At 47.6% G+C, this 20,668-nt stretch overlaps 1 protein-coding gene across 2 annotated transcripts; it reads left to right on the top strand.

The window, feature by feature from the left end:
- Positions 1-60: 60 nt before the first annotated feature.
- On the top strand, positions 61-17,604 carry Kctd21 (potassium channel tetramerization domain containing 21). 2 transcript variants are annotated; one of them, XM_076938166.1, is made up of 3 exons: positions 83-119; positions 14,408-14,575; positions 14,680-17,604. In XM_076938166.1, exon 3 carries the CDS (start codon positions 14,709-14,711, stop codon positions 15,489-15,491), a length of 783 nt encoding a protein of 260 aa, XP_076794281.1. In that variant the 5' UTR covers positions 83-119; positions 14,408-14,575; positions 14,680-14,708; the 3' UTR covers positions 15,492-17,604. The 2 variants fall into 2 exon arrangements, with proteins under 2 accessions (XP_034345098.1, XP_076794281.1); XM_034489207.2 differs by lacking the exon at positions 14,408-14,575 and having other exon boundaries at positions 61-119.
- Positions 17,605-20,668: the final 3,064 nt, after the last annotated feature.

The following is a 20,668-nucleotide window of genomic DNA, read 5'->3' on the forward strand; positions in this document are numbered from 1 at the left end:
GGAACTACAAGTCCCGGCTGCCAGCGCGCGGCCCGGGACGCCCCGCCCCTGCCCCCGCCCGGCCCACCCCCAGTGAAGCTGCGCTGGCTGGAGGGGAGGCTGCCGAGCGAGGGCAGGAGGTGGGTGCGGTGCGCCGGGGTGCGGGGGAGGGCTCGAGACCCAGCGGACGCATACGGGCCTTTCGGGGTACCTGTCCTGCCGTGAAAGGTCATCTGTCTCAGCCTTGCTGTTCTCATCTGTGAAATGGGGTAGCCCCGCCCGTGGCTGCGGGGGAGGGCTGCGTTTTGGGGGGGTGGGTGGACCGAACTATCTGAGGGGCGGGGCTGGAGAAAGGGACGCGCTGTGGGAGGAGCCTTTAGTGGACAGGGAGGGGGCGGGGTCTCTAGTTGAGAAGGGGGCCTCTTGTCTGATCAGAGGGGACCGGTTCCAGAGCTGAGGAGTGGGTGCTGGGTTACGTAGAGGAGCGCAAGGCGGGCCACAGGGATGACAGGGACCCCTCCCAGCTCTTGTGAACCCAAGGCCTGTGGATATACACAGCACCATTCTTTCCATGTAACTAGAAATAAAGAGGCCATCCCTGGAGTTCAGTGCGTCACACGCATTGATTCTGCTCTCACATCCCACAAGGCCTCACCATATCTGTTTCCAGTTAAGGAACACACATAAGTGACTTGCCCCAAACGCCTTCAAAGACCCTGCCTTTCTCTACCCGCAGGGGAAACAGGTTTGGTCTGGGATAATAGGAAAGATGCCCCACCCATCCAAAGTTGTGCTTCATGACCTGTGCCCCAGCACTTCCAATGCTACAAGGCAACCCTTCTGTGGTATCTTAAGGCTGGAGCTGTTTGAAAGCCCTTTGTTTTATAATTATCACTGTTGGGAGGAGTGGGAAGACCACAAGAAGACAAAGTTGAAAGGAGGTGTAGGTGCCTGAGGAAAACCACAAGATGAAGCAGGAGAGTGAGCCAAGGTGGCTAAGGAATGTTCTGCCTGCGGACGAGGGATGGTGTTGGAACCATCTTCAACAAAGCGTTTCTGTGCAAGCGAGGAAATGCCTCAGGCTGCGTGGTCTCTTCTTCCAGCTCACCCCAACCCCAACCCACCCTCATGGGCACAAATTCCAGTGCCCCTTGTGTGAACCCAGTGGAGAAGCCTGTAGGCCTCTCGGAGATAGGACAGGGCAAGATGGCAATCAGTTGTTGGGTGTGAAAGGGTGAAGGGGAAGTCTGCAGGGCTCTGGGCCAAAGTCCTTATCCTGGTGATCACCCTGGGTGAGGCTGGGAAGCTGCTAGTCGATCAGCAGACGTCACTCACTTGAACATTGTCATCTTTGAAATTTCCCCGATGCTCCGTCCCTTCCCCTGCACAGTGGAAACCTCCATCGCCTTTGCACCATGGCAGCCAGTTAGACACTGCCTTACACATCTGATTCCAAACTGAAAGTTCAAGGGAGTATTTATTTATTTGTTTGTTTGTTTATTTATTTATTTATATATATATATATATTTTTGTTTTTTTGAGACAGGGTTTCTCTGGAACTCACTCTGTAGACCAGGCTGACCTCGAACTCGGAGATCCGCCTGCCTCTGCCTCCCAAGCGCTGGGTTTAAAGGCATGAGCCACCACTGCCCGGCTCAAGGGAGTATTTCAAAATGAAAAGTTTTAAAGTGTTTTTCTCCAAGACAGGGACATAAATATTCCTGTTGATGAACAAGTCAGTCCTGGAAGGTGAAAATAACTCTGGCTAAACAAAGTAAAAAAAAAAAAGTCTTCCCTACTCCCTGTCCAGCCCATTAATGGGGATGGAGAGGAGTGTCCCCACCCCAGCAGGGAGGCCAGGCCCCTACTTAGGTAAATTGTGCTAAGTACTGAGCATAAAGCACTGAGTCAAGAAGGATGGTGTGGATGCCACCTGTGAGGCCTGGCAGCCCAGTGAGATTTTTCTTTTGAAAATCCTGGACGAGGGGATGACTAGAAGTCAAGTTGCAGAGGAAGGAAAGGGCCTGTCCTGCTGGTCTCTAAAGCTATTTCACGAGGCAGTGTGGCCTTTAATCCCAGCACTTGGGCAACAGAAGCAGGAGGATCTCTGAGTTTGAGAAACAGGGCAGTGAGGGGTGGAGGGAGTAGGAATTAGCATGTTGAGTAGCTAGCTGTCTCAGTCTGAACTGCAGTCAGCCAGAAGCCTTATCCTCACAGGCATGGTTTTCATGACCACCATCATCTTCCCTCGCAAAGCCTGCCACAAACACTGACTCTGGCCAAAGATCATATGCTGTCCTCCACCCCAGAAGCCCCACTGGTTCTCTCTGCCCATGCTCAACACACCTTGGCTGCAGAAGTACCTCTGGATATGCACAGCAGGAGTCTCCTTCCTGCCACTTAACAGTAGCAGATGCTAGGCTCAGACAGCCATGTCTCAAACCCTGGATCCCGGAACAGAAGAGGGGCAGGCTGATTCTCTGGGCCAAGTCTAATCTAGAAGGACTTCCCATTCAAAAACTTCTCCAACTTTGGTCCAAGCTGACTATCTTAGTCATTAAATGCCAAACCTATAATAAATTCCAAGTGCAGCCTGTATTCACCTATCTGTGCTTGAACACATTTCCCTTTACACAAACACACACATCTAACAACTTTAACTTACAAGCCAAGCTTGTTCCTGTAGTCCAAGCGACTCAGGATGCTGAGGCAGGAGGATCACTTGAGCCTGAGAGCTCCAGACCGGCCAGGAAAGGGCAGCATTGTGAAACCTGTCACACAAAAGAAATGAAGAGAAATGGAAAGAGTGGGCTGAGAGAGGGAGGAAGAGAACATGAATATCTCAGCCAGGCATAGTGGTGCGTGCCCTTGATCCCAGCACTTGGCACACTAAGAAGGAAGATGGCTTCTCTGCCAGCCTGGAGCACATAGTAAGACCTTGTCTAGAATTTTTCCTAAATTCTCCAGTATGTATCCATCTCATAAAAGTGGTGTTATTCTACATAATTGTAATCTTACCTTTGGTATTAGCAAATAAGCACTTGATACTAAGTTTTTTCCAGATTGCCCTTCTCCAAAAGCCTTTAGTTGTTACCTTTAATGATCCGATTTAGCCAAGACCCACACACTGCATCTGTTAACATTTCTTTGAGCAAATCATTTAATCTGAAAAGAGCCATCTCACCTGTTTATATTTGATTAGTTCCTTAATGATTAGATCTTAGCTGTTTCTGTTTCTGGTTTTTTGGTAATGTGGACTTCTGATCCCATCATTTTAGAAGGCAGATACCAGGGGTCTTCATGAAGCAATTTGATTAGTGGTTAATGTCATGATGGCATAAGTAAGTCTCCATGGTTGCAGGGAAAATGTCTGTGATACATTCTCTAGACCAGTGATTCTCAACCTGTAGGTCATGACCCCTTTGGGGGTCAAATGACTCTTTCATGGTCACCTAAGACCATTGGAAAACATGTATTCTGGTTCCTAACAGTAGCAAAATTACAGTTATGAAGTAGCAATGAGACTGGAGTGATGGCTCAGTGGTTAAGAGCACTGGCTGCTCTTCCAGAGGTCCTGAGTTCAATTCCCAGCAACCACATGGTGGCTCACAACCATCTGTAATGGGATCCGATGCCCTTTTCTGGTGTGTCTGAAGACAGCTACAGTGTACTCACATATATTAAATGAAGTAGCAATGAAATAATTTCATGGTTGGGGTCACCACAACATGAAAACTGCAGTAAAGGGTCACAGCGTTGGAAAGGTTGGGAACCACTGCTCTAGACTTTGTGTTCCTTCCATGCCGTATCCATTGATGGTCCTTGCCTCAATTGTAACACTGAAGGCTACGAAATGGTGTTTTTCTAATTGTACTATGCTTTCTGTATTAGTTGGTGTTCATTTTGAGTGGAGGAGTATGTTGAGACGGTCTCCTGTAGCCCAGGCTGGCCCTGAACTCCTTCCTAGTCTAACTGCCTCTACCTCCCAAGTACTGGAAAAACAGGCCTATAGCACTGTGGTGGTTGGTGGCACTTGTCCATGTGACAAAATGTAGATTGACCTGGGAGCCAGGCTCTGAGAGACTGTCTTGATTATCTTATTGATACAGAGTGATCTGTGTTAGTTAACAGTAACTAACTCTTGCTGTGATACAACACCTTGACCAAGGCAATTTATATAGAGTTTGTTTGAGTTATGCAGAGGGATAAGAGTCCATCTTGGCAGTAAGAAGAGCTGAGAGTTCACATCTTAAACTGCAGGTAGGTAGCAGAGCCTGCCCCAAGTGTCCTCCAGCAAAGCCACACCTCCTAAATCTACCCAAACAATACCACCACCTGGAGACCAAATATTCAAACCCCTAAGCCTATGGAAGACATTCGAGTTCAAACCACCACAGGACTCATGATTCTAGTTAATTAGTTAGTTTTTTTTTTTTTTTTGGGGGGGGGGGGGTGTTGTTGTTTTTCCAAGGTTGTTGTTTCACCATATAGCTCTGTAGCTCTCTGGCTGTCCTGGAACTCACTATTTCAACCAGCTAGCCTTAAACTCAAGGGGACTTGCCTCCCTCTGCCTCCTGAGTGCTGGGATCAAAAGTATGTGCCTCTCTGCCCAGCCACAGACTGTCTAGCTATGGGTAGGACCACTCCCTGACTGCACAAATGGAGAGATGGAACTGAGTGTTTGCTGCCCTCTGCTTCTTGACTGTAGATTAGTGTAACCATGTGGTATGCCTCCTCAGTGTGACCCTGCCACACTGACCAGGCCAGCAGGGGGTTGTGTGCCACTCCCCTGTTGTGATGGGCTGCACCTCAAACAGTTATCTAGAACAGGCTTCTCTCTTGAGTTGGTTTTTTTGTTTGTTTGTTGTTTGGTTGTTTGGTTGGGTTTTGGTTTTTTTGTTAGGATGTTTCATCGCAGTGGCAGGAAAAGAAGCTAAGACAGCAGCAGGGCCCGCCCACCGCCTGTTGTTCCTGTTTATAGAATAGCATCTTCTTCTGTCTTCCTATTCCCTCCTCATCCCCTCTTCTCTGTTTGCAGACCCATTAAATTTTTCCAATGTGCTAAAATATATTATTATATTTTTGCTACTCAAATTATATTAAATCCGTCCTTGAGGCCAGCTTCTATATGCTTATAACATGAACTTTTAGTCTTTCTTCTTTATTATCTGGCAAAAGAAGCTCCAGGCCCACCTGGAGCTTTTCCTTAAAAACAGCCAGGAACCATATAGTTCTCTGGGAAGCTCTAGTTTCTTCTCAAAGGCGATCTCTATAAAGAGCCATGCAGGTGTGCTCACATCGTAGATCATTTCTGGCTCTCTGAGTGAATGAACCAGAGGGAAGAGAGCATGACTCGTAGGTTTAGAGTTGTTCACAGCAGTTGGTCGTCACTGATAGCACATAAAAGATTCTACATCTTATTATTTGTAGGACAACAGTAATATCTTTTGGGTTGGGCTCAGTAACTCAGTAGTTCAGCACCACAATCAGTCAATCAATTAATGTCTTTTGTTTTCCTCTCAGAAGCATTACAAGCCTTTATTCAAATTCTGTTATAGTCCTTAATAAAATACTATAGCCTATGGTACTGACCAGGGCACAGCTCATGAGTCCTCATTTGGAAATCCACCTGAGCCTCTTCTCAGTCTGTGGTCTTCAGTAGCTGTCTTCAGTATTCTGGGCTTTGGTTTTACAATTCTAGAACCAGGGTGATAAGCACAAGCCCTCACACTGCTGCTGAGGCCTTTTAAAGAAATAATCTTCAGGAGATGCCTCACGAGGCTCTGAGCATGCCATAGGCTCACTCAGGACGTACTCACTCTCCAGCCCCTGGCATATGATCAGTCAAGTTAAGGCTGACAGATGTGAAAATGCCTACAGGGGCAAAGACCTTCACTTCCAAAGGCTGCGGAGTGCACACCCTGCCGGCGGGGCAGCCTGGGCACACAGCCTGCTGATGCTTTCCCCTCGGTTTCCCCTTTGTAAAGTGGAGGTGATACTCTCTGTGACATGCTGTTGTGGAGCTCAGAGGGACCACTGTATTTAACACCCCACAACCAGGATGACTGCACACGGCTACCCTTCTGGAGTCTGCGAGGACTGAGGATTGCGGGCACAGCTCTCACAGACATCTCAAAGATTTCTATTTCAAGGGTTAATTAAATGTTGCAAATGATGACTTTCAGGCCCTAGACTGAAATACCAGGCTCCTTCCCACAGAGCCAGGTAGGGCACCCTGGCCCCACTGTCCTGTCAGATATTCTCAAAGATCAAGCACTACCATCTCCTAGTTTGGGGCCTGTAGTTTGCTCAGAGAGGCTAAGAGGGTGGTGTTTTCTCCTGCGTTTTGACGGGACAGGCAAATTGGAACTTTAGATTTGCCTCTTAGAAACCCTTCATAAGAGAACTGTTAATTCACACAGCTGCTACTTGGACCTTGTATTTCCTGATTCAGTTTGCATCCTCATTCATCTTTTGAATCTGACCTTTAAAGACCTGTTTTTTGCATAGTGCATTTTCAGTAGACACCCTGGGTTACTGTTGAAGTAGAAAGATTTTGATTGCACAGACCTGCACTGTGCAGGAGCTGTTTGTCATCCTGGGATTTTTGGCCCCTGGCCTCAGATGTGATTGGGCAAAGTTCCACATAGAACTGAGGATGTGGCATCTCTTGCTGTCATTGCACACTGGGGTCCTGTGATAGACAGAAATGAACTGAGGTACAAGAGTCAGCACTCAATTGGGATCTCAGCTCCCCCACTGACTGGAGATGTGATCTTGGGCCATCTTTTACCCTCTCTGACCCTCAATTTTTCCCATCTACAGACTGGAGAGGGTAATAGTATTGTAGGAAAAATAGGTTATCGGATGCCTAGGATGGGCTTCAACTTAAGCTAACACAAAGCAGATGATCGGTAGAAAGCCCATTTTGGTTAGTGTGTACTCATTTGGGAGTCCCACAGAAAAGAGACTCAGAGAATTTGTGATTGACATTTATACAACATCCTGGAGTAGAGAAAGGAAGAAAAGCTGGGGCTTCTGGCAGCGGTGGGGAATTATGGGAGATTGGGAATAATTATGGGAATTATGGGTGGGGGATTGGGAGGAAATGTGTAGTTAATATGGGTTGACTTCTCATACAGATGAAAGCCTCAGGTGACCATGGCCGTCTCCAAGCTGCGTTCTTCTGGGTCCTAATGAGTTTCCTTTGTACTTGCAAATTCCGTTCCTATGAGTGCATCACTCCAGAACTACTCCTGTGTCTGCACTTTCTCAAAATAACTAAACAATCAATAAGCCAAAGGGGACATGGCGGATCCTGGCTTCATGCAGTCATACTTGAGAGTGGTGTGTCCTGGGCCACTGCAAAAGGAAAGCATTTAGCACAGCAGAATCATTCTTTGTACTTTTCTATAGAGCGTTATTAAAAGTAGGGCTGAGGATAGAGCCAGTAGTGGAGACTGTCTTGACATCCAAAAGTTGTGTGTGTGTGTGTGTGTGTGTGTGTGTGTGTGTTGGAGGTATAGCTCAGTAATTTAACGCCTGCCTAACATACATGAAATTCTAAACTGATCACCACCACCAAAAATGAAAGGAATTAATTAAATGAGTAAAGAGTTGCCAGATGTTCAGTGAGGCCCAGGGACAGGTGGCAGCACTGGGCCGCCAAGCAGGTTGCGGTGTGGTATTTGAACAAGCTGCTTCAGGAGGTTTCAGACTTTTTAAGGCTATCACACCTTCTGTTGCTTATAGCTTTCATCACCAGTTTTGTCTCTCTGCCTGTCTGTAGTGCTAGGAATGGGAACCAGGACTGCATACATTTGGCAGATGCTCATGGGCTGTACACCTCAACCCTTTAAAACCACTCTCTGAACCCTCACATGCCCGACAAGTACTCTACCACTAGTTACCCCCCACCCCATCTTAGTCATTGTCACATGTTATGAAGAGACACCATGACCAAGTCAACACTTGTTCATTCATTCATTCAGGTTTTTTTTTGAGACAGGGTTTCTTTATGTAGCCCTGGCTGTCATCCTAGAACTTACTCTGCAGACCAGGTTGGCCTTGAACTCAGAGATACCCCTGCCTCTGACTTCCCAGTACTGGGATTAAAGGTGTGCGCTACCACACCACTGGGCTGCAACATTTATTTCAAAAAAGCTTTTAATTAGGAGCTGGCTTACAGTTTCAGAGGGTTAGTTCATTATCATCATATATGTCTGCATGAAGCAGATATGTCTCTGGAACTGAGAGCTTTACTTCTGCTCCGCGGACAGCAGGGAGGGAAAGACACTGGCTTAGGCTTTCAAAACTTCAAAGCTACTCCCCGTGACACACTTCCTCCAACAAGGCCATACTTCCTAATCCTTCTAATCCTTTCAAACAGTTCTGCTCCCTGGTGACTAACCATTCAAATATGTGAGCCTATCTGCTCACTGTCATTTAGCACCCCTCCTTCCCCCCGCCCCCCGCCAAAAAAAACCCTCCCCTTTACTCTTACACCAATACCAAACATGTTGGCTTTCCCCACACATAGTAATTCTCTGACATTGTCTGCCTGCAGGCTCAAAGGACTCTGCTCTTCCTTCCTCAGATGACAGTTACAACTGTAAGTTGTCATGTGTGCTTCTAACCAGCTAACTGTAATCACAGGGCCCCAGGACCTCCTACCCAGGCCAGATGATTTGTAAGAATGACCTGCAGAATGTATAAAGGCAGTCTGCTTAGTGGATTTTTAGCTCATTGTAGAAGGATAAGTCTGAAAAGGCCAGAGGAAGAAGTGCATACGGCTGGGTAGGAAAAAAGGCCAGCAGCTTCATTCCCTCCAGCTGCTCCACCCTCCCAGTACCTCTTTGGCTTCTCCAACTCATAATCCTGTTTGAGTGTTTGTGAAGACTCCAATATGTGAACATGGCTGATTAAATTATTTATCCGTAGTGATTGTCACTCTGGTTCCTGCTGAAAGGTGAGGAGTGAAAGTTCAACCTTCTAATAGCTGGTGTTTCTGGCAACCACTCGCTGCCCAGAAACAGCTGCTGACGTAAGCTCTGCTGCTGTTGGCAGCTGTTGTTAAGAACAACAGAAGATGCTCCATCACATGTATTTCAGGAAGTGGGGCTGATATCAGTAGACACCCAAACGAGCTTCTGGGGCTTCTTCACATTTAGAACTCTGGCCTGGACCAGGAGACTGGTCCAGGAAGCATATTTCTTATTACAACAATCCACCTGGACCTACTGTGTGCTAGACATCTGCTATGCAGACATGAGTCCTGTCATTGCTCAGAAAATGATTCCCCAAAGTGTGACATAGCATGCTGAGTGCTTTGAATTTTTATCACCCATTCCTCTGGGGACAGCTCTGGAAAGCTCTTATTACCTGAGATAACCAGCATTACCATGTCAGTATCCTTTCCACATAGCTTGTGTGGCAAGTCCCCAGCCCCGGGTCTCACTTGTTACTTGGGGCTCTTTAGAGACCTTAGTAATCTGACCCTTCTTTGGGGTCTGTTTATGAAACAACTGAATATTTACATGTTTTCCCTCCTGTGAACTTGTCTACTGTCAGTTTATCTGATAGACTCAATTCTTATCTCCAAAGGATGGAGCTTTGTCTTTTCCCTACAGTCACAACCTATTCTATAGTTTTGATTTAAATTTAAAGCACTCAGCAGGCGAGTGTCTTCCTTTGGGGTATCATTTTATGATCAAGTACACACATATAACTGAAACAAAAATCTCACTGCAGTAGATGTAACTAGTCACAGTCCAGTTACTATAATGATTTCATGACTCATTAATATTCTATATCATTCTCTGTTTCAGTTTGTAGAGATAATTTATAGCAATGAAACTCATTCTTCTTAAGTTATAGTTATTTAAGTTTTGACCAACATGACATCGAGATGTGCAGAATTCTCATCACTCCAAAATATTCTGTTGTGCCTCTTCATAGCCCATGTCTTCTCCCCAGCCTGGCCACTAGCAGGTCTCTCTCTCTCTAGTTTCCCTTGTCAGAATATTATACAAATAGAGTCATTCACATTTCTGGGCTGGCTTCTTCCACTTGTGGCAATGCTTTTCATCTGTAGCTACATGGTGAATGTGTGCGTGTGTGTGTGTGTGAGTGTGTGTGTGTGTAAAAGTTATATAATATATAGTTCTGAGTCATACTCTGTTATATAACTGTAGCACAATTTGTTTATGTTTTAGTAGTTTCTGGATTTCAGCCACCATGAGTAAAGTTTTGTTAGACATTCGCACGCAGGCTCCATGAGCACGCAGCTTGCCCTCTGCAGGAGTGGGGTCACTTGGTCACATGGCAGCAGGACCATCCTTGCCTTCTTAGCAGCGGCACACTGCTTATTTCACCAACAGTCCACTGCTGCGTGTTCACCAGCGTTTAGAATTGAGCCCTTTTATTTTTGTAGATGTACAATGGTATCCGTGGTTTTAATTCCATGCCTCCACTAGTGGTGCTCAGTAGTTCTTTGTGTTGATACTTTTTCTTTGGTTTGGGGAATTTTTGAGACAAGAGTCTTATAAAGCCAAGACTGACCTAGAACCTGCTAGCAGCCTAGGCTGGTGTTGTGTGACACTTTTTCATCTACTTAATTCAGATAGGAACCCACTGTGGTCCAATAGTGAACCAGTGAGTTTTATTAAAGTTACTTACAGCAGCAGAAATGACTCAAAGACATCTGCATTATCCAGAGCCCTGTGTGACGGCTCACAAAAAGCTGAAGCCCACTGCACAACCTGTGGGCAGCTAGATAGGTTGGAAATTATCTCAGGTGGCCCATGTGATCTGAGCCTCCTCCAGGCAGCTTGGCTTGTCAGAGAGGACCTCTCTGTAGTCCTTGTTTTATATGATTGAAGACAGAGAGGCCTAGTGAACAGAGTCAGTTTCAGGGACTTCCTGGAGCTTTAGAATTATTTCTTTTGGGGGCTTTGCAAGCTTCCCTACAGGATAGAATGTTTTAGCTCCCCTTAGAACATCCTTTTGCTCACCTCAGTTTTAACGTCCTGCCTCTTAGTGAGCTTCCCTCCAATCTAGACCTTCTTTTCAAGATGGATTGTTTATCTCAGAGGAAATTGCCATAGAACAGCTGGTATCAAACAGTAATCTTCCGCTTCCCAACTGCTGGGGTTACAGGCATACACTGGCGTGTCTGGGACTTGTGTTGTTTCTATTCCGAGATTGAGCAAGTTCACCTCTCAAAAGCCAGTACTTTTGAGACAAGGATGTGGTGAGAAGGAAGTGAGGGTTTATTCAAGGGTTGAAGCTCTGAGATCGTGATAGGCCATCCCGGGAGCCTCAGCAGATGAAATGGCTTCTTATAGACAGGAGAAAGAGAGTCCTGGAAACATGGGTGGGACGGCCGCCTGCAGACGGGGCTTCTCCTCACCAGGATGTGTCTTTTTATCTTAGGCCTAAACAGCTTCACCCCCTTGGGAATAATACCTGTAATTCCCTAGACAAATGCATTGCTCTTCTGAAAGTTAAACATTGTTTACACAGTCCAATGAAGCCTGTAGCTCATCAGCTGTTCTGCAAAGCTAGAGAAAGGACGTGGGGGGGGGGGGGGAGACAAGAGGACCTTTTTGTCCAGTGCTGGGGATTGAACTGAGGTCTTCTGCATGCTAAGAAAGCATTCTTCTAGTGAGTTCTAGCCTGGCCCTTTTTTTCATTGTAAGACAGGGACTTAACTAAGTTGACTGTCCTAGCCTTGAACTTATAATTCTCCTGCTTTAGCTCTCAACTAGCAAAGATTACAGAGATTGAACCACCAAACTAAGCAAGATTGAAGCCCTCAGAAGAGAGTTTGTTTGTCTAGACAGGAACTCACTGTGTAACCTTAGCTGGCCTGGAACTTGCTATGTAGACCAGGCTGCCCTTGAACTCACAGAGATCCTCCTGTCTCTGCCTCCCTGTGTGCTAGAATTAGAAGTATGGACCACCATGCCCAGTGAGAAGAGAGTAGGTATTTGAGCAGAGCCTTACAGATAAAATGGCTCCTAGTTCAGGCTTTAAGCGTTGACAGTAGAAAAGATGGAGGGAGAAAAGGGAGTGGGTAGCAGGCAGGGGTGGTGGGTGAGGTCAAAGTAGTGAGAGGTGAGGTTGTGGGGAGAATGGGAGGACAAAGTGGTTTGGACAGGGAATGGCACTTCGGGAAAGTCTGGCCTAGGGACCAGAAGAGAAAAGACAAAAGACAAAGCCAAGGGAAGATGTAGGGTACAGACTAGGGAGCCAGCCTGTGCAGGAAGCTCCTGCAGTACTTATAGAAATGGTTTCAAGACACACTGCAGTTCTGAAGAATCCAGGCAGCCTCCCAGGTCTTGACCTCGGCAGCTGGTAGCCAAGAAGAGTTCACAGTGGCTCTGGAGCAGACCCCGTAGTGGGCTCCCTAGGTTAGGGCAGGAGGCCTGCCTCCTTAGTCTGCCTCTACTCCTACCAACTAAAACTGTTGCCTTCCCCAGACAAAGGACAGATAGTCCTGAAACCGTACTCTGCTACTTTGTGCAAGCAGAGAAAAGTGTTTAGGCTCACCCAAAGATCTCCAGGAAAGCCCCGTGTCTCCCGCCCTCCCCACCTGACACTTCTGCACTAACACCTGGAGGAGATATGGAGTCTTTGGACCACAGAACTGTCTGGAAATAGAATCCGTGAGCCTGTGGAGCTGAACTACTTCACAAAGCCTACCCTTGAAGTCCAGTGTTTTAGAAAGGCTGGGCTGGGGGAGAGGGTGACATTTCTCAAGGATAAAAACACTAAAATATGCAGGTTGTTGTCCAAAAAGAAAACATGGAGATCAGAGTTTGGGAACGGGAAAGAAGAGAAAGAAGATTCTAGGGTAGTTCAGTTAATTCAGAGTAAAGGTGACCCAGTCCTGGGTCCTGCCTATGCCTGACTCAACTGTGAGCCCAAGCACCCTTCGCATCTGCTGTTTCTGGACACTGGCCCCGCCCCTTTTGCAGCTGCTTGCCCACCCAGCTCTGTTGCACCTCCCCAGTGTCTCACAGCCCATCTGTTCCATGCTTCTGCCAAGAGTTTTGTAACTTCACTGTGGGTCGGTTGCTCTTCAGATACTCCAGATGGTTAATGCTTTTCTGCAGTATCAAAACGCCCCATTAGACTGAGAAGGACTTAAAAGGGGACATTCCCCCACCCAGATGCACAAAGCAGCTGAGTGTCTTTGTCCATTCTGCCTCCATCTCTGGAAAGAAAGGAGGTCTCAAGTAGATACCGTCTTCAAATAGAGATATACAGAGAAGTGTCTTCTGCTGCTGCTATCCCATCCCCACACCTCCATGGACCCATTTCCCTGTCTGGGCAGTAGGTATGCTTAGCAGGATATTCCCTGACCTGCCGGAACTCATTCCCCCTCGGCTCTCACACATCTGCCTTGTCAGCACACCTTCACTGTCTCTTGTCTGCCCTCCCCCAACTCTACCAGCATGGGTTCTTCTGTAGGGCAGAACTGAGACTTATTTCTCGTGGTTTCCTACCTCCACTGTCTGGGCCCATTCTACATGTTTCCTGTGGAAGCTGAGAGGGTACACATACTCTCTAGAGAACTCATGCTCTCTAGAACCCTAAGAACCTTAAACAGATTTTAGATCCAAGGCTTCCAGTTAAAGGAGACTAGTGTCCCAGACGCTGGAGGCTGTAAGGCAGTGAGGAGTGTTTTTACTATCTTTCAAAAATATTTTGTTTATTTTTATTGCATATGTGTGAATATTGTGTATGTCTGTGCATCACATGCATGTAGTGCCCTCAGAGGCCAGAAGAGGGCGTTAGATCCTCTGAGACTAGAGCTCCAGGCAGTTAGCCCCAATGAGATTGCTGAGAATTGAGCCCCAGTCCTCTGCAAGAGCAATAAATGCTCTAACTACTGAGCCATCTCCAGCCAAGGGTAAAGCACCTGCAGGAAGCAACATTGCTGTGCAGCTTGGATAGTTGAGGAACAAGATAAGTGTCTTCATGACAGAGGGTTGGTATGGGGGGGGGGGGGAGTGTCCAGGAAAGATTATCATTGGAGGCCAAAAATTAAGTGATCCATGATAGTTCTGTTAGATAGGAAATGGCTCTAGTTACCGCTATTTGTAATTTGAAAGAGAAAAATAATTCTCTTCAGATCAGCACGATGTGGTGATGTGGTGAGAGTACTGAGCCCAGTCATAAGGCATTGGTTAAGTACTTCAAAGAACAGCATTCCCCAGCTAGGAACTTGAGTTTGAATCCTGCCAAAGCACTCACTTCTCTAAGCCAGGAATAAGTCCTGGCCCAGCTGTCCTCGTCTGCAATCAAGGTGGATAATGACATTGTCTGTGTCAAAGATGATAGGACTGCTGTGTGTGCAAATTAATATTCATTTAAAAAATACAAGGAGTTTCTGTCCCAGACACATTTTCCTTTCTTCCAGAGACCAGTGGCTCTTTGGCCTCACGGAACATTTGAAACCACCAAGGAAGCTTTTCAAAGATTCCTCTGAGTACTAGGACACAGGCTGTGTGTGCAAGTGTGTGTGTCTTCCCGTGTGAGTTTAACGTGCTTTACATAGCACGCAGTTACCAGCCATTCCCAGCCATTGGTACGTGCTGCCCTCACTGTAGGCTTCATCTACAATTGGGAGTTATGGACTAAGATTGTGTAGCTATGGTTGGGTAATAATCATTTCTCATTTTACCCATCTAGAACTATTTCCAGGAACCCAGCCTCCTACCATGTCTGACCCCATTACACTGAATGTTGGGGGGAAACTCTACACAACCTCACTGGCAACCCTGACCAGCTTCCCTGACTCGATGCTGGGTGCCATGTTCAGTGGGAAGATGCCCACCAAGAGGGACAGCCAGGGTAACTGCTTCATTGACCGTGATGGCAAAGTGTTCCGCTATATCCTCAACTTCCTGCGGACCTCCCACCTGGATCTGCCAGAGGACTTCCAGGAGATGGGTCTGCTGCGCAGGGAAGCTGACTTCTACCAGGTACAGCCCCTGATTGAGGCCCTGCAGGAAAAGGAGGTAGAACTCTCCAAGGCAGAGAAGAACGCCATGCTCAACATCACACTGAAGCAGCGTGTGCAAACAGTCCACTTCACCGTGCGGGAGGCACCACAGATCTACAGCCTATCATCTTCCAGCATGGAGGTGTTCAACGCCAACATCTTCAGCACATCCTGCCTCTTCCTCAAACTCCTTGGGTCTAAGCTCTTCTACTGCTCCAATGGTAATCTCTCCTCTATCACCAGCCACTTGCAGGACCCTAACCACCTGACTCTTGACTGGGTGGCCAATGTGGAAGGCCTTCCAGAGGAAGAGTACACCAAGCAGAACCTCAAAAGGCTGTGGGTGGTACCTGCCAACAAGCAGATCAACAGCTTCCAAGTCTTTGTGGAGGAGGTGCTGAAGATCGCTCTGAGTGATGGATTCTGCATTGACTCTTCCCATCCACATGCTCTGGACTTTATGAACAATAAGATCATTCGGTTAATCCGATACAGGTAAAAAAGACCCTAGTCACACTGGGGAAGGAGTTCCCAAGAAGCTCATGTCAGCTAAGGCTCTGAGGAGAGTGTCTCGCCAGTGGCACGAGGCGGGGAACTATACTAATCTGTATTAATTGCATAGCAGGACCTGATTCCCCATGACAAAGTCCACCTTCTGGAATCCACATGTCCTCTGAACAGAACCACCTTTTCTTGCCATTTTGAACTGGCGATGGGTAACTTGTGATGACAAGTTAAAAGTCAGCTGAAACATACAAGAGCCCACGGGAAGACTTTCTGGCTTGGACAGAGAGCAGCAGTTTTCTTATGGGCTATCACCTACCACTAGTCAGTGCCCTCTAACCCATCTCCAGAGAGAGCCCTGGCTGCTGAGGGGTAGAGTGGGAACAAGAGGCTCCTTCGAGTTTCCTAGGCAACAACATGTTCAGCAAATCAGATCACTCCTGCTCTTTGCTCTGAGGATGCACCCAGGCACCAGGACACCTGTGCCCAAAGGCAACTATGTTTGGGTGTTTTAGAATGCAATATGTTCCCAGAACCCTTTGTGGCTCCACTCAGGGAGAAAGTTGAGCCATGGCATGGCCTAGGGGAGTGAGTGTCCAGGCTTAGGCAGGAGGGGATGGCCCTCCTGACAAGGCTGAAGGATTCTTGGCTTCAGATATTGGTTGTTTCCCCTGCAAAGATGTGATGGTATTGAAGCCAAGAAGATGGAAGACACTTTATGACCCAGCTGTTGCTTGTCCTTGCTCCATGGATTGCAAGTGTCACTGACACCAGTCAATTTAAACCAATAATACATTATGAACTCTCAGGGTTGGAAAATAATCCAGTAGTTTCTTAGTTCTTCCCCTTCCTCTAGGATACCCCAGTACATGGCGGTGAGTGTCTCTTCTTGAGTATCCTCAAGGGATTCCTTGTGCCGGCTGGCACAATGACAGAATGTCCGCTGTCCCCAAGACAGTTCCTGCTATGGTTGAGCAGTGCAGGCTATTGGAAAGTTCTTTCAGTATTGTCCCCAAATCGTGCCTGTGCTAGGACTTGTTGTTAGAACTTCCTTTATACACAGACATGTGTCCCTGCTTTGACTAGACACTGAAGGTATCATTACTCAGAACTGATTTGCAACCTGTCTTTAGCAGAATCAGCTCCTTTCCATCCTTGTAAGTCAAACATCTTTCATACGACTTCGCTTTGTTCTCAGCCCCCCAGTTCATCAGCCTTGCCCACCAGCATGGCTAAGCATGCTCCTAATTGTTTCTGGCTAGAGGAAGGTCACTGACTGAGGAGCTCTAGGGTTTTGGGAAACTGTTCAGCAAGCAGTACAGGAGTGCTGGGTAACCCCAGTGCCCCTGAGTCTTCTCTTGAGAGAGCAGTCTTCCCTCTCATACTATCCAGTCCTAACGACCTATAGGCCTTCATGGGATACATTAAGGACAGAAACTCCAGACACTACTCCCACAGCAGGTGAGGGGCCCTGTAGACCTCTAAACTGCACATTGTGATTCACTCCTGGAGTGACACTAGCAGTCAGAGTCTTACAGCCCCCACCTGAGAAGCGCTCCAGACACAGCTAGGGAAGCCTGGAACTGGCATCCACAGGCAGACAGAGCAAAGGACTTCCATAGTTACACCCTGTGAGTGGGACATTCACAAAGTTAGAGGCAAAGCTTGGTCCTGAGGCAATAAAGGCCTTTCTCTCCCTATAGTGGGACTCAGGAGCCTATGTGGCTGTCTTGAGCCGCTGCACCATTGGTACTCTGGAAAGCTCTTCAGAGAATCCAATCAGGACAAGCAGATCTGTGATCATATTCAAGTAAGTCAAGGTCGAAACCTCAGAAATCAACACTGCCCCCCTTTTTCTCCCCATAAACCTTTGCTTTCCCCATCTGTTTTGGTGCTTCCTAACTCAATAGCTTGATCCTAGGGCAAGTACAGAACCTGTTGAGCCACTAACATACTATGTGACTATACAAGTCACTCACCTCACTGAGCCACCTCCATTTCTTCATCTGTGAAATGGGCATATAGTAATACATAACCCTACCTACCTCACAGGACTGTTGTGAGGATCAAACAAAATAATGTATGTGAGAATAAATGATAAATGATAATTACTTTGTGTCTGCTTCCAAAGGGGGAAGTCTCCAGTTTTAAATCACACTGAGCTGGGTTTGAACCGACTCCATTGCTTACTGTCAGATCCTAGGCCATGTCACTGAGCTTCTGATTTGTTTCTTTGTTGGGTTGACACCCCTGCACCAGGCATCTTAAAAGAGTTGGTAGGAATTCCAGCTGGTCCTGGAACACAGCTCAACTGATGCTCTTTCAGTAGGTAATCATGGTGGACCACTGTGCAGGCAGAGTATAGTTAACAAGCCTGGAAATCAGCCTCACATACAAGCTGTGGGAAAGAGGTCAGTTCTTCCCACAAAGATCTTGAGGGGAGGTAGAGAGTGGATTAGCCATTGACTGAGTATGCTAGGGATGCACTGAAGGTAAATAGGAAAGGTCTGTGAGGATGGGTGGTCCTCCCACATAGCCACTGCTGGGGGGAATGATGGGATAGCATGAGGTGAACAGTCTCTCCAGGCTCACACCTCACGGGTGACTTCAGCCATCTGCCTAACAAAACTGTAAGGAAAGAGGAGCCCCATTGCAGTGGGTGTGAGTGTGGAGCAGGGCTGAGCTCTTCTGAGCCCCTCACTCCCAGAGGGAGCTCCCCATGCTCAACCTGGCTTTACCATTGCTGAGGCTTGTCAGCTCTTTGCTCCAGACCTAGGTTGTTCCCACACATGCAGCATGTGATCAGAAAGGGTGCCAGTGGGAACGCCAAAGCACCAGATGACCACTGCATGAGGCCTGCCCCCAGCAGGGTCCCTGCATGCTTGAAGAGAGCAGTGGCTGCCTCCTTAGGTACCATTCTCTGGCCTGACACCCTTAGGACCACCAAACGATCCTCCTAGTGCTGTGGAGGCCAAGCCTCGTGATCCTATTTTGCTGTATTAGTCAGGGTTCTCTGGAGTCCCAGAACTTATATGGAATGTCTCTTGCCACTGTGTTCCGCCTCGGAGCAGCCAGCCCCCACATGTTTTATTAGCCACTAAATGGGCTGACCAATAGCATTTATTAGAATTCACTCAGTTTCAGCTTCCTTTTATGAATTATTCCCAACAGGCTGTGTGAATGGCGGATTAGCTAAGGTCAGCTTGTGGCTAGTCTCTTCACAATGACCATCTGTGAAGCCTTGGTCCCCAAGGCCTGAGAGCTGGTGGCAGTGATTGGCAGGGAAATGAGGCCCTGTGGGCATTTCCCAGAACAAAAGAAAAAAAAACCAACAACATGATAACAGGCCTATCAAAGGGTGGCTTCCAGGTCCTGATGATCCTAGCTTTAACCTCTCCATCTGCCCAGACAGCTGGGGACCCTCAGTCAACACCAGAGGATCACAGAGCACCCATAGCTCCCAGTCCCACCTGACCCAAAGGCTGACTGCATAGGCTTTGAGGGGGTGCTACCAGCCATCACATGGGTAACGAATCTGAACCATGGGTGTCTGACCCTCATCCCTGCTCCCAATTCCCACAGCATTTCTATGCTTCTGTTAACCATTTTCCAATTCGCTGGCAGCCTAGAGTATTCCCAGCAACTCTCTTCCTTATGCCAGGTGCCCCCTCAGCCTGCCAAGGTCTAGCTTCCCTTTTACTAGGAGCTGGAGAAAGCCCTAGTTAAGCCACATTTGAAATCCTCTGGGATCCAACCCAGCTAACAAACAAAGGGTGTACTCTCCCCGACCCCAGTGTTGTATTGAATTTATGTAATAAATGCCCTTTGCTAACACTAAGCTCCTTCATATCCAGTTTCCTCCAGAAACATGGGACATGGTGTGCTATCTCACACTTCTGCCTGGGCTGCCCCTTTACTTCCTCGTCTTCCCAGTAAGCATCTGCCCATCCCTAGCACTCTGCACGAGCTCCACTTTCTTGACTCCACCAGATGAGTCCTGACCCCCTTGAGTCACCCTGTACCTCAAGGGGGATGCTTATCATTCTTGTTCACCCACAGTGTGGTAATGACAAACCATCAACAGCCATGTCTCTGGGGCAAAGCTCTGGTTTGTAGCCTTTACCAGTTGCCATGGCCCAAGTGTGCTCAGGTGGTTAATTTCAGGCCACCCGTGTGGTATCACTGAAGAGCAAGGAAGAGTTCAGGAGCCCAGAGTAAGAGGTCTCCATCTCCGCCACTCTTTGTAAGTGAAGGAACTCTTCCCTGCTTTTTAGATCAAAAGTCCGCTCAAACTTTTTCTTGTAGCACAGGGAACATAAACCAGTCATAGCCCTGTGCTGATTCATCTTATGTCAACTTGACACAGAGTCATCAGAGAGGAGGGGGCCTCAACTGAGAAAACGCCTCCAGAAGATCAGGATGTATACCATTTGGAGGCGGAGCTGGAGGGCTGAGGTAGAGTTTCTCTGTGTAGCTTGGCTGTCCTGGAACTAGCTTTGTAGATCAGGCTGACCTTGAACTCAAAGATCTGCCTACCTCTGCCTCCCAAGTGCTGAGATTAAAGGCATACACCACCAACACACATCACCGTGGCTATAAGGCCTGCCTGCCTTCCTTCCTTTCTTTCTTCCTTTCTTTGATATTTTATTTAATTTCCTATGTTATCCACTTACCCCACTTACCCCGCCCCCCGACCCAGGAACCTCTATCCCATACCCCCTTCTCCTGCTTCTATGAGGATGTGTCCTCACCCACCCACCTGCTCCCACCTCCCCACCCTCAAATTCCCCCACACTGGGGCATTCAGCCTTCACAGGACCAAGGATCTCCTCTCCCACCTATGCCCAACAAGGCCATCCTCCCCTACATATACAGCTTGAGCCATGGGTCCCTCCCTATGTGCTCCCAGGCTGGTGGTTTAGACCCTGGGAGCTCTGGTTCATTGGTATTGTTGCTCTTCCCATGGGGCCACAAATCCTTTCAGCTCCTTCAGTCTTCTCTCTAACTCCTCCATTGGGAACTCCATGATCAGTTCAATGGTTAGCTGTGAGCATCTGCCTCTGTGTATGTCAGGCTCTGGCAGACCTCTAATGAGACAGCCATATCAGGCTCCTATCAGCATGCACTTCCTGACATCCACATCAGCGTCTGCCTTTGGTAACTGCACATGGG

The sequence above is a fragment of the Arvicanthis niloticus genome, chromosome 1 (assembly GCF_011762505.2).
Source record: "Arvicanthis niloticus isolate mArvNil1 chromosome 1, mArvNil1.pat.X, whole genome shotgun sequence".
Classification (NCBI taxonomy): domain Eukaryota; kingdom Metazoa; phylum Chordata; class Mammalia; order Rodentia; family Muridae; genus Arvicanthis; species Arvicanthis niloticus.

What these genes read in the sequence shown, in the direction of transcription:
- Kctd21 (XM_034489207.2), top strand. Translation starts at nt 14,709, where the DNA reads ATGTCTGACCCCATTACACTGAATGTTGGGGGGAAACTCTACACAACC.